At 40.8% G+C, this 17,858-nt stretch overlaps 1 protein-coding gene across 1 annotated transcript; it reads right to left on the bottom strand.

Annotated features, from left to right (window-relative positions):
- Positions 1-10,780: 10,780 nt before the first annotated feature.
- Positions 10,781-14,391, bottom strand: LOC119720815 (perlucin-like protein). Its single transcript, XM_038190667.1, has 3 exons — positions 14,132-14,391; positions 12,644-12,963; positions 10,781-11,635 (listed from the first exon to the last, which is right to left on the bottom strand). The coding sequence occupies exons 1-3, from the start codon at positions 14,195-14,197 to the stop codon at positions 11,413-11,415; spliced, it is 609 nt and encodes a 202-aa protein (XP_038046595.1). The 5' UTR covers positions 14,198-14,391; the 3' UTR covers positions 10,781-11,412.
- Between the last annotated feature and the right edge of the window lie 3,467 nt (positions 14,392-17,858).

The raw sequence follows: 17,858 nt of genomic DNA on the forward strand, positions 1-17,858 counted from the left end.
ATTTAAATTAAATACTTATGACGTACAGTACTACCATAACAAGTCACAATACTAAGCTTGCACAACAGTACAAACATTTTGATGTTGACCTTTTACAAAAATTAAAAACTCTTGTACATGTAAACCTCTATTATTCAGCACTTCTGATAACACTTTTCTAGAGTCAAGTACAAAAAATACATTTTGAACTACATGTATGTGTTTGTCCACTTACTGCTAAGAGGCCACTATACCACAATCAATTCTATGTACATGTTCATGTACTTCATATCCAGGATCTACAATGCAATATACATCAGAAGCATTTGCAACTAATTATTACTTACTTCTACAACGACTCCCTCGATTGACACACCCTTGCCAACAGTGGCAGCTTCTTGACCATGTATTGCTCCAATCGCCACCACAATAGGTTGAGCTGGCTCTATCAACTCTTCTGCCGCCTTTAAGAAGTGACTTGGTATGTCTTTCATGGCTGGACATACAATGATCTTCGATGTCTTATTGAAAATCAAGACACAAGACGTTCCCCTCTGAAAAAGCCGAACTAGAATAGCATCTCCCTCCTTGTACCCACTGAGCACTCCGTCATATGCAACAGCTTTGATGAACGCACTGTTGTCAGCTAAGCCTACTTCTACACTATGTGGAGTGGGCTTAACCCTAAAGGGGCCGGGGGGGCGGAATCCATCCCCCCCCCCCTCAACATTTTCCGTGATAGCCTCTAAAAAAATTTTTTTCGCGACCCGAGCTGTTATGACTTTTTAGCCTCGAGCTTTGCGCATCTTTTGATACCAAAAACATAAAAATCGGACCACGGGTTGCCGCGTAGCGAAAAATTTTCCGGCGCTACGCGCCGTGAAAACTGAATTTTCGCATATACGTCGTGTACACAGAGCAGAATTGCCATTCGTACATATGAATAATTAATTAGCCATAATTCCAAAACCCTTTGATCTATAGGCATGAAATTTCTTGGGTATGTTTAGGAAGAGTTGCTCTATGCATGTGCCGAGTTTCAAAATTTTTCGTCACTCGATGGCCGAGATCTTAGGGGGGGGGGGGCGGAATCCGCCCCCCCCCCGGCTGAGAGATGGTCAAAATAACCCGGCCCCTTTAGGGTTAAGCTTGGCGATTACAGCTCTGATCGCCTTCGGATACGGCACCTTCTTTCCCCCACACCGCCTAACTGTTTCCAGGCTATCCATCTCCTATTAATATGCAATAACAAAAGTAAAAGAAAAACCATTAATAAAACCAAACAACATCAAAGCCATATTACCAACTGCCCCAAATTCGCGCTGCCTAATATTCGCGCAACCAACTTTCTCGGCTCGTATCTTTTTTTCACACAACACGGACCGACGTCAAATCACCGTCGTTGATTCATCGTCACAACGCCTTTCTTCTCAATGTAGTTATGCGGAAATCAAAAGCTTTTCCGAGAAGTGATTTGAAAGAAATCAAAGAGAGTGTAAATTATTGCCGTACTGACTAGATACAAAACGTAACATTATTGAATGGCCCAGAAAACTAATAAAAACATCGCTACGAATTTCCAATCAGTGTCGACGTTCAACCCCGAAACGTGAAAGACAACTTCGGTCGACTTTCACTTAACAACAGAGGGCGTAATCAGAATAACGGAGCACGAAATGCGACGTGCACCTTATATCGCGTTTTCATTTTACGATCTGTTTTGCAGAGATGCAGATTTCGGTACCGAGTTGTTTGTTGGAATGAATATGCCTTAAAATATATTTTTGTCAGAATAAGACCTAATCGTAATGTTTAAAGTACCCAAAAAGTAGGCCAATAGCCTACCTGTTTTTTGTTTTTATTGAAATGATGTGTATCATGCAACCATGTGTCGAGGCGGCGCGATCGGATCGGCCACGGTATGGTCGACCACGTTCAGGCGCGCGCGCCTGTACAATTGATTGATAAATCGCAGGTGTATTAGAATGAGCAATAAATGCCGGAGAACATTGTTACAGAAGGGTGGTTTTGTTACGTTTTTGTTGGATGAGTCATTTCAAATATATTTGTCCATGTACTGAACAAAAATAGCCACGGCATACTTAAGTTACATTGCAAATGTTTCTATCATTTTGGGAGAATCTGCATAAATTGGTAAAATGTTACGTAATTGGCACATGATTTTCAGCAAAGCAAAAATTTTCGGAACTCTTTCCATGCATATGATTCAACTAAGCTTCTTAGACTTTCGACAAAAGTTTTATAATATTTGTGGATTTAGATTATTTACCTCAAATTTTCAATTATGATATGATTTAAATATTTTGCATGCAGTTGTTTTTACCAAAATTTAAGAAATTCATTTATTTCATATTTAAACAAACATGTATTTAGTAACAATGTCAGATGGCAAATAAAAGTGAGTTTATCAAACCAGAGACCAAAGTTCTGCACATAAACTAATCCTTTATTCAACAAACATCGATCCACATTGTTTTAAGAAGTAGGACACAATGGAGACTCCGTAGAATGACGTTTTCCGTTCGTGCGCGAATTATGGGCACGAAACTTTTGTGGCAGCCAATTTGACTCATATGCAGACGACGACGTCCTTGGCGCTTCGTTGACGTTCGATGTTGTTCAAATTATTTTTCCATGTAGTTTATTAGTCATTCTTACAATATTAAAGTCCATAACTATGTAGGATTTAGTTTTTGCAAGAAAAAAATCGGTCAAAGTACTAAGTGCGCGAAATATGGTCACACGAGGATGTTTAAATTTGTGAACACTGAACTGAATCACCTCCAAAAAACTTGCTTTGAAACTCGACACCTCCAGCCAAAAGGCACACAGCTAATATGCCTTAATAACTGTCTCAAATGTAAACTGATGTTGTTGTTTTCCACTGCATCTGCATGAAGTCATGTGACAGCTACCTAATAAAAACTGACACTCGTGCGTGATGAGATCGACCCCAACCTCGTCCCCAGTGCTTACTTTGTTTCCAACGTTGTTTCCAATATAGTAAACCCTGGATAGGAAACTTCCTTCCTGCCTCCTGATTCGATACGGCAATTGGCTAGAAATGGATTTATATCGTGTACTTGGTGTTGTTATTCACAACGTGTAGTACGTGTTTTCGCGATCATTCGTCCACGCCTTCTCGAAAATATTCCTTTCCTTTCCAGTTTGTTAATATTAATATGAAATGTGATACTGCATGTTGTCTCGTTAAGATCGTAACAGTTTAATTAAAATAAAATCATGTTTTCGTAATTCACGCCATGCTCGCGCTGCGACGAATTGATTCTGTTTTTACCCCAGACACCGCACACAAAAACAAACGCAAATGTAACGCACAGGCAGGCACCAGACTACTCCTAATTTGCATACGTGTTCAAAAATCTTACACATGCAAATGATCCAATACCAGGGTGAGAGAGCAGGTAGTGGTGGGCGCGTACTGTTCGACACCCTGGGGACGAGGTTGGTTCGACCCTGCCGCGCTCGCGTGGTTTCAGCCGCCTCAAAAGACAACGCCCTCAGTGTTCGAAAATAGTTAGTGGCTATTCTGTTTCGCTAAAGCCCCCCTCTGCGGGAATCGTTTGTTGACAAATTTGGCGTCAAAAAGTATAAGGAATCTCGTCAAATTGTGTCGTCACTGTGACCTTTACTTAACTTGTACAAGTAAGTGCATGCTGTACACTGACAAAAAAGATCATTGGTTCTGTAATGTGCGCGCCTAATGTATTTGCTCAATAGTGTACATGCGCATTTTACTGGCGGCCATGACAGATGACACTTATGCGTGCAGTCACGTACACACGTGCATATATTAACGACAGTTGACTTCCACTGTACGCTAGTCTCGCAAGTGAAATGCCGCAGATTTGTGCTGTACTGAGTTGTAAATGTCGGCGAGGAAGAGAAAAAGTTAGTTTTTTTCAATTTTTCAGTTATAGATGAAACTTTATGTGACGTCATCATGACGTCATCACGTGACATGTGACTTCATAATTGAAAGCCCTATGAGAATGGAATCACATATTATATGCCACCATTTATTATAAACAGAACGTAGTGCTCAATTGAACAGTTTCTTGCTGGATGGAACATATACTTGAAACTCTACATGTCACATGTCACAAAAGGTACCGAAACAGCCCTGTGTTTGTCCACAAACATAAGTCTAGTTCTTCTTATTTCTTCCCAGCTCGCATTCAGTCGACCAAATTTGAGAGGCTGCACAAGAAGGGTCTGATCGACAACCCCAACCCGTTGTCGACCAAGACCACCAGATCCTTGACCACCTGCGCCGATTTATGCACGAAGGAGACCGACTGTTTTTCCTTCGATTTCGGCAAGAGTCTCAAGCAGTGCCGACTCTTCAATCTCAAATCAAAGGACATAGTAATGACACCCAACGATGAATTCGCGGTTTATAGCGCACTCAACTGATTCGGATTTTCGATGGACCTTGTTTATATCAGAAAGTATAAAAATGCAATAATTTCAGACGAAATTGTACAGGGTGTCTTAAAAAAAAACACGAACCCGATGTTCCCTCATTTTCACAGCTTTTAAAAAAATACATCGCAAATATCGATACATGTTTGGAGAGTATAGTTCATTGGCTTTTCAATGACGAAAAATATCTACTTTTGGGTAAATATTTGTTGAGTTATGGCCAATTCAAAACTGTGTGGTTAACTTCTTATTTACTTTGCTGCTCTGTCTCTGCCCTCTACTTGGACTTGGTAGCCTTTTTTTCACAAAAATCAAGTTTCAGTCCGTGTTCTTATTGCGGCAGTCAAAATATAAGTTGCCGTGGACAAAATAAAAAATCGGTATTCGTTTTCAATTGGCCATAACTGAATAAAATGATTGGAAATTTGTTTTCGTTGTTGAAAAGCTAATGGACTATACTGTCTATATGTATAGATAATTGCGATGTATTATTTTTAAAGCTGTTAAAAAGACAGCGCTAAATATCATGATGTTGTAATTGTTCACATGATGTGTCCATAGTTGTGTTATAGGGTATTGTTCCAACTTTGTGAATTTGACGCTCATCCATACTGAGGTTTGGCAAGACGCTTTGTTGATATCTGGGGAAAAGGTTGAATGCGCTCAACGTGAGGGTATAATGGTAGCCATATTGGAACTTCCATGTGTCCTCATAATTATGCAGTCACTTAGATGTGTTAGAAAATGTCATTTAAGCAAGGAGGTAAGTAGTATAAAAAATATATTAAAAAAAAAAAATCTGTAAGAATCCATCTGCCAGGTTTGTTGCTTTGGACCAGTCGGTCACGATATTGTCAAAAATAAGATCTAAGCCATTTGACTACCATGCGTAATACCAGAGGAACAAAAACCTGTCCTCAGCTGTGACGTCAGATAAAAGGGGTATAAAGGGTAAAACATCCACGCCTTGAACCCCAATCCCTGCATTGGAATGATTCAACATATATTGAGCTGTTAAAAGCAACTAAGAGTGGTTAATGTAAATTTAATAAAAATAATAATAATAATAATACAATTGCATTTATTATGCGCATATAACATAAAATGTTCAAATGCGCATTACAAAATTTGAACAGTAGCTAAAGTATTAAAAATATGAATTCGAATTAAACATTAGTCTTAAATGTAAAAAAAACACTAGATATTTTAGAAAACACTGTCAAAACAATGAAACTTAAAATTACAAAAACAAGACCTACATTTAAAATAGATAATACTAAAACCTTATGCGAATGCCTTTGTAAAAAGAAAAGTCTTAAGCTTAGTCTTAAAATCTGTTAGAGACTGAACAGACTGAATTTCAGGCGGTAGCTGGTTCCATAAACTGGGAGCGGCTCGTGCAAATGCACGATCCCCCATAGTCTTTTGCATTCTCCCAGATGGATAATCTAAAAGCAACCGCCCATTGGATTGCAGGGAATACTTGGAATGGACCTTAACTTTCAACATATCTATAATGTATCTGGCCGAGCAAGATCATGAAGAGCCTTGAAGGTCAACAGAAGGATTTTAAAGTGTATGCGAGATTGTATAGGCAACCAATGTAACTGATTAAGTAGAGGAGTAACATGGTTCCACGATGGTTCCACAAACATGCCTTGCTGCAGCATTCTGAGCCCGTTGAAGCTTACCTAATTATGAATTTTCTAAGCCATAATATGGGCCGTTGCAATAATCAAGGCGTCTGGTTATGAAAGCATGCACTAAAGTAATCAATGCATCTCTTGACAAGTATTTCCTAATTCTTTTGATATTGTGAATGTGATAAAAAAGTAGTGGAGCATGTGGTAGTAATCTGCTTATGCATACTCAATTTTGAGTCGAACCAGCAACCTAAGTTACGAACTTGTAATGAAGGTGATATAGTACAGTCTCCCACATTGATACCAGATATAGTCAGTTTAGATAATTGCTGTTGACTACAAATTATGATAAATTCAGTTTTGGCATGGTTTACCAAGTTTGAACCCACTGAAGAATTGATGAAAGGAATACAAAAATTCAAAATGGAAGGAAATCGTCTTCACTGGCGATTGGGTTCTGTGGGAGATATGTGTCTTCTGTTCTTGGTAACCCAGCTGTGCTTCTTTCAATACGTTCACTGCGTTGATGTGCTGAGTAGTGTTCAAGTTCATAGTCATGCATGAAATTTTTGCTTTCAAACAACCTTGCGTTTTTTAACGTATTTTCACTTTGTTTAATGATAATGAAAAAGATAGATCACTGAAAACTATTGACTTATTGCAGTTTGCAATTCAGCCACGCCCCTTAGACAACCCTATATGCATGGAGTTTTTGTACACTTAGTTTTGTTTGTCTCAGATTTTACGCGTTTCACGTCTATTTATATATATAATGTAATTGGGCATTATTTCACAAGCTGCGTTGACGCGATTCTACCGCGATTGGTCAATTTACCATAGATATAGAAGTGTGTTAGTCTCAAACAAACGTAGAACCTGACATTACCGGCACACTGCTGTAAAATATGGTTCGGCCAGCCTTCTTTACAAAAGCCTCACTGGCTCATGGTATTGTGCGTAAACGTTATCAGTCATCCGATCACACTCAATTGACTTCGGCAAAACCGCAAGTCCCATCATAAAGAAAGTTGACCGGACCATTTTTTTTCCAAGAGTGTGCTTCTAATGCTACAGTAGGCTTTTCAAAAGAACTTTTGCAAATGGGAAAGACACTTTGGAAACATCCAATCAGTTTGGATATTATGCTTCATGAATATCTGAATAAACGAGCACATTTTGAAGCAGTATTTCATTACTATCATTTTTTTTGGCATGGTGGTGAGGGGGGGGGGAGTGGGGTGGGGGGACAGACAGTCGATATATCCGAATGACACAATAAGACCGACAGCGGGCGCAATAAATTCGCAAGTGATTAGGGTTTCAAAAATTTCTACGCTAGTCATTTACATAAAAAGTGACCCCACAATTTCTTGTAAAAAAAACGAGACCGTCTAGTTTAAAAATCGGTGGAATCGTGCGAATATAGCAGAGGATCATCTTCCTCGCTTTTGGGCTATTATCTAAGAGCAGATTTGATAAAATTAGGGTCCAAAAATGGGTCCTATTTGCACGAGCAAATGTAGGGATGCCATTTGTGATGTTGGCAGCATGCAGGCTCAAGTCTCAGTCTCATTACCGGCACACTGCTGTAAAATATGGTTTGGCCAGCCTTCTAGCTCATGGTTTTGTGCGTAAACCTTATCAGTCAGCCGATCACACTCAATTGACTTCGGCAAAACCGCAAGTCCCATCATAAAGAAAGTTAACCGGACCATTTTTCCGAGAGTGTGATTCTAATGGATCGATCATTGATATGAATGTCATGCGGTGCCAGTCAATATGTTGCCTGTTGGGTCAAATTTCGATGGCTTTATTATCATTGCTGGAAATACGTGCAGGCTATGCCAACAAATCACCGCATCAGATGTAACCAAACAAGGTGTTTCAACATTTTCTCCATAAATGTGGGAAATTTTAGGGGATGATTAATTGGATTTCCGGTGACCCAGATAAAAATAATATTGCTAATAAACAATACGAAACACTCATTTTTGTCGAACTTTCGTCCTGTCGGAAAGAACATGGTCGAATATAAACGTGCACCAGGTATCAGTTTTTTCCCTTAAACATTTACGTTTGCGTGTAACTTTTGCGCGAAGTCTGGGTAAAACAAATCCTCGAAATGATGGAGCCGTTGGAGCGCTAGTCTTGATTCGAGTACCTTAATTTATTTATCAAACGTTGTTTCGTATACACACACTTCAAGTGTTTTATTATTGAGGGACCTGAATTGTCACTTATGCGGCGCTATAGTGTGACGGCATTTATTATTATTTATTTTTTTTAGATAAGTAGGGGTTTTCAAAGTTTCTTCGTAGTGGGTTTCTACGTCTAACCTTTAAACTGTTGTTTCAAACCTCCCTATCGATGTACTTCTAGGCTACAACAGTTGTCCATACCATCCCCGAAATTACGTCTGACCCAACATACTCTCTTTTTTGGGCAGCATTCTTTGTGAAAGTCTCCTCCTTTCTGGGGAAAAGGTTTTGTAATTTCTTTCTTGATATTGTTTGAAATTTATAACTCATTTAGTTTTACAGCAATTTCTTTGAGTTGAAAGACAACATCACAGAGCACAACGCACAGGAGTAATTACCCTTCGTACAGGGCGATCGATGGAATTCCATCTACTTTCGCACACACGAGTAAGTTTTTAAAAGGAGCGGATAATTTCTCTGTTGTAATATAGAGAGTCCTCCGCGCATTATTAGTCTGCGTTTGAAGATTGTTGACGTACCCTAACGTGGCGCGGCCCCCAACGCACTTTGATTTTTCGCCTGTAGCGCCCTGCCGATTTGCATGCTAGTTGGCTCATTCATCCGCTTTGAAACGGTACCAAGTTTGTCCAGATCCATCTACGTTAAGGTACCTTTAGGCTGCGATACAAGGGAGCCATGCGGGTTGGCGCTGACAGGCTTCCCTGTGGGACTTACTGCAGAAAAACGAAACTAGTGGCATCAGCTACTACATCTGCGCTTTTCCCCTAAAGTTTCAAGCCTAGCGCCCTCCCGATTTGCATGCTGTTTGGCCCATTCATCCGCTTTAAAACGGTACCAAGTTTGTCCAGATCTATCCACGTTAAGGTACCTTTAGGCTGCCATACATGGGAGCCAGGCGGGTTGGCGCTGACAGGCCTCCTTATTGGACTTACTGCACAAAAGCGAAACTAGTGGCATCAGCTACTACATCTGCGCTTTTCTCCAAAAGTTTCAAGTCTAGCACCCTGGCGATTTGCATGCTGTTTGGCCCATTCATTTGCTTTAAAACGGTACCAAGTTTGTCCAGATCTGTCCACGTTAAGGTACCTTTAGGCTGCCATACATGGGAGCCAGGCGGGTTGGCGCTGACAGGCCTCCCTATTGGACTTACTGCACAAAAGCGAAACTAGTGGCATCAGCTACTACATCTGCGGTTTTCTCCAAAAGTTTCAAGTCTAGAGCATTGCTGATTTGCATGCTGGTTGGCCCATTCATCTGCTTTTCAACGGTGTGAAGTTTGTCCAGAACCGTCAATGTTAAGTACGCCGATAATGTTCCTCGCCTTCAGCTCTGGCCATTATCAGCGTCCATGCATGCCCCAGTCTGGTTTTAAACTAACTAGTATAAACTGGCTAGGCAATTATTTATTCCTTTAAAATTTTATCTGCCGTAGCATAATGAAGAATAACCCCCACCTTTGATATTTTACATTAATATGTACATCATGGAAAAGCGCATAATGTAGCATAATGAAGAATAACCCCCACCTATGATATTTTACATTAATATGTACATCATGGAAAAGCGCAAATCATTGGCTTTCCAATGATACCTAATTTATTCTGTATCTTAATTTATTCCCAAGATAATGATTACGCAGGAACTTCAATATTGTCCTGCCAAGTTTTTCTAACGCATTTCGAGAAAAACAGCTTTGAGAAAAAGACACGCATTGCACCGCCAATGGCAGTGCAAAACGTTCTAAAGTTTTTCCACTTTTGTGGATATATTTTCCCAACAAAAATGCATAGTGTGAATCTTGGATATCCTGGCCACTCAAAAATATGAAACAATCAATATCGATTTTGACATAATTGTTCTAGTATGTCCGACTTTAGGCGTCTATTACTCAAAACAAGCTTTTGGGGGACATTCCTCATTTTGCCTCAGTAGGTCAAATACATGTATGATATAAGAGCGTACATGTGTGCCAGAGGTCGGAGTACTTAATACCATTTTTTTGACAAACGTTAAATTACATTTTGATTTTAAGACATCGGTGTTCCTCTTTTCTCTTTTTTTCCCCTTATTTTACGCAACTATTCTACACATCTTTAAGTTGGTCGTGTTGGCAGAACGTCGTCATGATGGACAGTGTAACACTCAAATACTTTGCAATGCTTCTGATTTTATTCAATTTCTTTAATAATTAATTCTTATACAAGTGGCAGACGAGATTTTGTTTTGGAAATGAAATCTTAAATATTCCCTAAGGCGCCCTCTGGAGTTTGAACCCCACAAAAAACTGCTGTGTTACGAACCCCCCCCCCCCAAAAAAAAACACGTCTTTCCTTCTCACCAAAGAAAAAACATAGAAACAAATTGGCATGTACAATTAGGCACTTGCATTGCTTTTTCCTTGTGTTCTGAATGAATCTGGATGACTTGTATAGATCTATTAGGAGCTCATATAGTAGAAGTTATTAAAATTTTATTTGGGTAATTGAATGCCAATTAAACGAGCAGTTCCCCCGCCCGAAAACACAATGTTTTTGCCAAATTAGTTTTAGATGCTGAAATTACAAAATTAATAGTACATATAGGTGTCATAGCAGGACACTGCTTGAACAGAGAATACCAGCAAAACGATTGTTAACGTTCAAATGCACTGTCGGCTTTCTTTACACTAACAATATTTTGACTGAACACTGAACACTGGCAGGACAGATGTCGTTTGAAAATTTCCATTGGAATATCTAAATTTGACCCCACAAGTGTGTTTCTGTACTGGCACTGACATCCACGTTTAGCTTTAATTGGTGATAATTTAGAAAAACGAAAATTGAGTTCGATATTCAAGAGATGCCTCCGTGTACCTTTAAATAAAGAGCTTTGTAATGAAGACATCGTTTTTGTTCATTTACGCGTTTTTAAACTGAAGTCGTAAGCACGCCATCACCACGCCAAGGCGATTTTGTTACTCATCATAGAAACACCTTCTAAATGAGATATTTGAAAATTGGACAGGTTATCTCGGTAAAATAACAGTGGAATCTACCGACCCAAAAATCTACTTTTTTTCATTACATGTGTAGGCCTACAGGTGAAGCAAGAGACTTCAGCTTTTAGCAAGCGCTCCCGATTGGTTTCTTCTCGCAGATGAAGCACTGTTGGTAAGTATCGGATATTCTGTTGTCGTTCCACTTGCGATTGCTGCCGTTTACCTCCAGCGCGTGCTCGCCACCCCATTGGCCGTTGTCGGGCTGATGAGGCTGCCAGTTGGTATACCCAACTAAGCTGCCGTCCTGCACCCATCGCCAGACTCCCTCCTGTGTCATATCGTTGCCTCTGTAAAGGAGAAAAGACGAAGATAAAGAGACGAGGGTGAGGTCCTGAAATTTACCTTTTTATCACACGTATTTATGAGGCTGCTTGGAATACCCAAAGCGGTTCTGAAATCCCATCGATTGCTAATGCACAACATGTGGTGTAATGCGCAACATGTGGTGTAATTCCGGCTTACTTCTCAAGCGCCTAAACGTCCACGCGGAACGTCGATATTTCAAATCAAATTGACCCGTTTACGTCACACAGGTCAGTGATCGGTCAACGACCCGCTGGCTGCACTCAGACTCTTTACTGTGAACAAAACCCGTAAATACACTGTCCATTTCCCGTCAATTTTACGGTTTATGGTTATTGCTCGAATTACTGTCACAAGAATGAACGTGGTATATATGGGTCATTCCATGTCAGACCTACGCACTTTTTTTTACCTCATGTCTTCCGATTTTGATAAAAATTGCTGTGCTTGTAGGTTCTGATTAGCAATGAATGCACACCAATTTTTAGCCCGATCCGACCTACTATGTGGTCAGGGCAGAAACCACAAAACATTGACATTTTTAGAGTGAAATACCACCCTTTTGGTAGATATATGTCAAAACCATGTCAATGTTCATCGGATATATGCGAATTTGGTATTAAAATAATAAGAATTGCATGCTCAATGCTCAAATCAACTCTTTTGTCAAAATTAAATGTTGTGAAAAGTACGTCACGTGACCTTCAATATGTTACCGTGACCTTTGACCCAATTTATGTAATAATGTACCATTCCGAAAATCAACGAAATGAAAATGACTTGATAGAGCATGTCGTCCTCTATCAGAATCCACTAAAAATCAATTGGGGTCTTCAAAATTTTCAACTTTATGACTATTTTTGTACAGTTGGTAGGTTACAAATGAGTCAATTTATAGACTTTACAACAGAAATCCACCAACACAACTTACTATTCTAGAGCCCCGTGTTATAGCAAAACAAAAACTTAACTTAAATCAGGATAAAACGTACCCAATCCAGTACAGATCGCCACAGTGGTGGCGCCTGTTGTCTAAGAAAAAGTTGTTGACCCACACACTGTCCTGCTCGTTTCGGATGGTCACCAGCCAGGCTCCCTCGGATGTGCAGACTTTGTCGGCGTAGATCCACCATTCGCCATGCAGGTACCACAACTTGTAGCAATTGCCGCCCTCGCGCTGAATGTAGCCTGGAGAACAGTCGGCGCTGACTGCGGCGATGGCAGCCGTCACAAACAGGCAGGCTTGAAACAGTCGGTTCATGGTTCGGTTCAGTACGTGCAGCTTGTTGTTGACGAGTGAAGAAGCGTCTGACTGTTGGTCATTTTTATAAGGTTTACCCCGAAGATGAGTGACAAGTGAAATATAATGAGAGAGAAAATGAGAGAAGGATTTATGAGAGGAAGAAGTTCTTATCATATTCAACAAAAGCAACCCTTTCAAAAACACCTGCCACGTACCACGCCCTGAGGGTCGTTGTCAGTAAGGTTAAATCGAAATTATTTTTTATTTCATTATCAGATGGAAATGATAATGGCTGTCAAACCAGTCGGAATCGCAGATTAACATTTCTTTGGAATGCTTAATAAGAGTTTGGGGCTGTCGGAAAAAAAATAATAATTTGACGGCGCCGTCGTTCAAGGATAGAACACGCCAAGAACATCTTCTTTTTCTTTTCTTTTTTAGATGAGATGGACAATGACAGACGCCAATGTGAGGACGTGGTTCAAAAGAAAGAAGCTTAAGTCTAAAACCGTGTTTAGTCAATCCACCAAACCTTTCCTCTTGTTGCTGGTCAAGGAGGGCCTGCCTACAATCCTCTTTGTACCTATTTCACAGACTCATTAACTGACTGTCACTAATAAATATTGAGCTTGCAACGGTTTTATTTTATTTTTTTCCCGGATGAGTTGGACAATCGGATTGGGGACATCTCTTTAGTCCGAAGTACCATTGGTCCGACGCTCCATTGGTCCGATGTCCCTTTGGTCCGTCTTCCCATTAGTCCGACGTTCCATTGGTCCATCGGATCAATGGGACGTCGGACCAATGGGACGTCGGGCCAATGGGACGTCGGGCCAATGGGACGTCGGGCCAATGGGACGTCGGGCCAATGGGACGTCGGGCCAATGGGACGTCGGGCCAATGGGACGTCGGACCAATGGGACGTCGGACCAATGGGACGTCGGACCAATGGGACGTCGGACCAATGGGACGTCGGACCAATGGGACGTCGGACTATCGAGACTTAACCAGTGCCAAAGATCAGTTCTACGATCAACTTGTTGCTGTGACTCTCCTCACCACGAACTCGTCATCCTTGGAGACCACCTTGCTGTTCAAGACAGGGTTTTGAGTCGATTCTAGGCCCCTGCAAGTCTGGCACTATTAATGACCACTCAATGATTCTCTCCTTCTGTGAATCACAAAATATACCCATCACTTGCAGTTGGTTCCGTCGTAGAAACATCCATGCAATTACCTGGATTTCCAAGGACGGTCGCACACAAAAAGAACTCGGCCACGTCTTAGTAAGACAACGCAGCATAGTCAAGACCTACAAAGATAACAGAGGTGAAGAAGAAGCCCCAGCAAACACAGACCATCGTCTGCTCATTGCAAGGGTGGCAATCAGCCAATGGTTCCTCTCTAAGAAGTAGAGAGCGTCTACAATCAAGCTATTCGACGTGGGCACAGGAGATCAGCGCAACGGACCAACGCTGCTTTTGCGGCTGATGAGTGAGTGAGTGGGTTCGACAAGTGAGTGAGTGGGTGAGACGCCAATGTGAGGACGTGGTAAACAAGAAAGACTGTTAGGCTAAAACCGTGTTTAGTCAACCTTTCCTATTTTGGACCAGCCTAGCTACAATCCTCTTTGTGCCTATCACCGACTCATACAATTTTGTGCCATTAAAAACCCTACAATTCAACGTATTGTAACAGACAGTTTGTTTACGATTCTGTTTTTGCCTTTGTTCATAAGCCGCATGCCGGAGGGCTCCGGCGGCACATTGTTGGTGTGTTGGGCCACAGGCGCGCGGCTGACCTATATTTGTTTGGGGGGGGGGGGGGGGGGCTAATAGCGTGCGCTCCGGAAATAGGCTTTTTAAATGTCTATGCTTAATTGGGTTTCTTTTGGTTTGTCCAGACACCAGGGCTAAAGTTGTTACAATGTAATACATTTTGTGAAGCTGTGCTTGACTGCTCGCCTACGTTGGATATACGCAGTTGCAGTTGATGGCGGTGCGGGGAGTTGACCACAGAGTCCGTTTGGCGAAATAAATAAGAGCTTCATTTTGAGTTAGAAATCCTGTACAAGCATTACATTCACTGTGTGGACTTCCAAACAAAATATGTCCACATAAACCAGGTAGCACCGACGTTGTGTGGACTTACCCACGTCCACACAAGGTTTTCCCCTCTCTTGAAAACAGGTTAAGAGGCAATTTGGGGTTAGGTTTATCCGTAAAAGATGAAGAGAAACACTAAAGGGGATCATAGAAAAAAATGTGGGTTGAAAGAGTTTTCAAGGTGACAGTGTAAGTAAAATAAGGGTTTTTTACAGGGGTTTTTTACCACACGAAAACAAAAGAATTTCCACACTAAACGTAAACATTAGTAGGCCTATGTCTGCGTTTGTTTATGATGTAAATCGAGACATTTCTTTGTTCCTCTTCCCTTTTCCTTCGTTTATACTTTATCGCATCAGCTTTTATTGGTTTTGTACACGTTTTCCAACCGAGGAGTCCTCGATTCGGTTTCTGTCCTCGATTCACCGATGATGTTGCACGTGTGTGGCCTCGATTTACACCATAAACGGTTGAGTCTCGATAGTCCAAAGTGCCATTGGTCCGAAGTCCCATCGGTCCGATGAAACATAATACTGTGTAGTTCTACTGGTTCAGGTCGACTGACCCTATAACCCTAACCCTAACCGTAATCCTATGGGGCGTCAGACCAATGGGAGTTTGGACCAATGGGACTTCGGACCAATGGGACTCCGGCCAATGGGACTTCGGACCAATGGGACGTCAGACCAATGGGACGTTTATACCAATGGAACTTATAGATCAATAGGATTTCGGGCCAATGGGACTCGGACCAATTGGACTTCGGACTAATGGGACGTCGGACTAATGGGACGTCGGACCAATGGGACTTTGGACCAATGGCACTTCGGACTATAGAGACGTCCCCCATAAACACAGACAGACAAATGTGAGTTTGCCTGCAATCGGGGACCTCATTTTGTCCCTCTGTTGTTTGTACATTAATTTTTTAGGAAGACCTTCCATATGGTTTGTACACGATCGTAAATTGGAGACCTTCGGGAAGTTGGGGACCCTATATTGTCCTCTATTGTTCAACGTCCCCTACTGAATGCAGTCTTACAGTCACTATGTGGACATGTGAACAAAATATGTCCACATAATGCAGGTTGTGTTGGCGTCATGTGGACTAAGCCGTGTCCACATAACGTTTCACCCTCGCGGGAAAACAGGTTTAGAGGCATTTTCGGGTTAGGGTTTATCAGTCGCAGAATTAAGAGAAACATTCAAGGAAATCACACAAAAAATTGGGGTTGAAACAGTTTTCACAGTTTAAGTCAAGTTATTTTTGTACCGAGTTTTCTTAACCACACGAAAACAATGGAATATCCACATAGCGTATGTAAAACAAACATGAGTATAATTGCCGAAACAGCCCCTGTTTTAGTTAACTTTTTGTTTTCCTTTTTTTCCTTTTCAGCCATTTCCCATAGCATTTCGTACACGTTTTCATCGTGCACAGCACTTTACGCACAAAAACCAATCCAATTGCCTTTAAAGTGCTTGTTTATTATTATCACTATGTTTTATCAAAGTGTCATCCAGTCTGTGATCATGTTTTGTTGTATTGCATGGGTAAACGGTCTGACAGTAGATAATTTGAATAAGCTTAATAGGATCACCAAATCAGCCAGTGAAATCATTGGTAATACTGTCCGAGACGTGAGAACTATCTACGAGTCAGCTGTGCCGGCAAAACTAAAAGCAATACTGCTTGACAATACCCATCCGCTGCATACTTTGTTAGTTTTTAACAAGTCCGGCAGACTACGACAACTCAAATCCAAGACAAACCGTCATCGCCTGTCCTTTGTACCAAGTGCAGTTTCTCGCTTCAATAACGATTTTAGCAGATAATGTGTTTTTAAAGAATATGTACATGTATTATAGTTTTACGCCTGTCATTACACAGTGTTTTCATTTCTAGTTGCCTTCCTTGCCATTCCCCCCCCCCTTATTTTCCTTTCCCTCTTATCTCATATTTTGTCCCTATCCATTCACTTCCACCCCCTCCTTACTCGTGCCCTTCATCGTTCCTTCCGTTATCAACCCCTTCTTTCTCCATGTCCCTTTGTGTGCGTGTGTTCAAGTCTTTTTTTTCTGTCCTCCTTGATATTTATCCCTATTTTTCCTCCAGCATACCTTTCCTTGTCCCATAGGCAGCCTGTTCAATGTGGTCCATGTGTGTGTTTTTAGGGTTTTACAGAGTTTTTGAGAAACACGTTTATTATTTAATTTATTGCCTTTTCATTGAATGTTTTAACGTGTATTCTGTATGTTTATATATTTAATTTTCTGTATTGTAGGTATTTGCAATTTTATGTGCAAAGCGAGAAGGACAATTTCATGCTGGCATGACGAATAAATAAATTGAATTGAATTGAATTGATGCTTGGCATACACTTAGATTAGCACCTGCAGATGTATGTGGAACATTGATCATCATGACGTCATCACTTGTCACGTGACGTCACAATAGACGTGCATATTTTAATGCCTCTCCAGAAGGACAGATCCGATTGGTTTGAAAGTTGGTATGTACCTAGTCCGGAATGTGTTATAGGTAGAAAATAGAGGTGACGTTTTGATGATGTAATCATGTGATTCTATATAAATTATTCAATTTGTGGACCTTAGCTTTAAGCCATATCTCATCAATGGAACGTGATGGTAAATTCCATTTTTTCGCAATAGGTTTGTTAGGTATAGCAAAGAAGGTGACTTTTGAAATACAAGTAAGGGAATGTCCTATCGTTGTGAAACTTGGTGAGTAGGTAGGTATTGAAACTGGTGTTCAATATCCAAAGTGACGTCATCATGACGTTGTTACGTAATTTTTAATGCCTATATCAACCTAAGTACAGGTTTGATTTGGTTCTA

The sequence above is a fragment of the Patiria miniata genome, unplaced genomic scaffold, assembly GCF_015706575.1.
Source record: "Patiria miniata isolate m_02_andy unplaced genomic scaffold, ASM1570657v1 HiC_scaffold_9, whole genome shotgun sequence".
NCBI classification, from domain to species: domain Eukaryota; kingdom Metazoa; phylum Echinodermata; class Asteroidea; order Valvatida; family Asterinidae; genus Patiria; species Patiria miniata.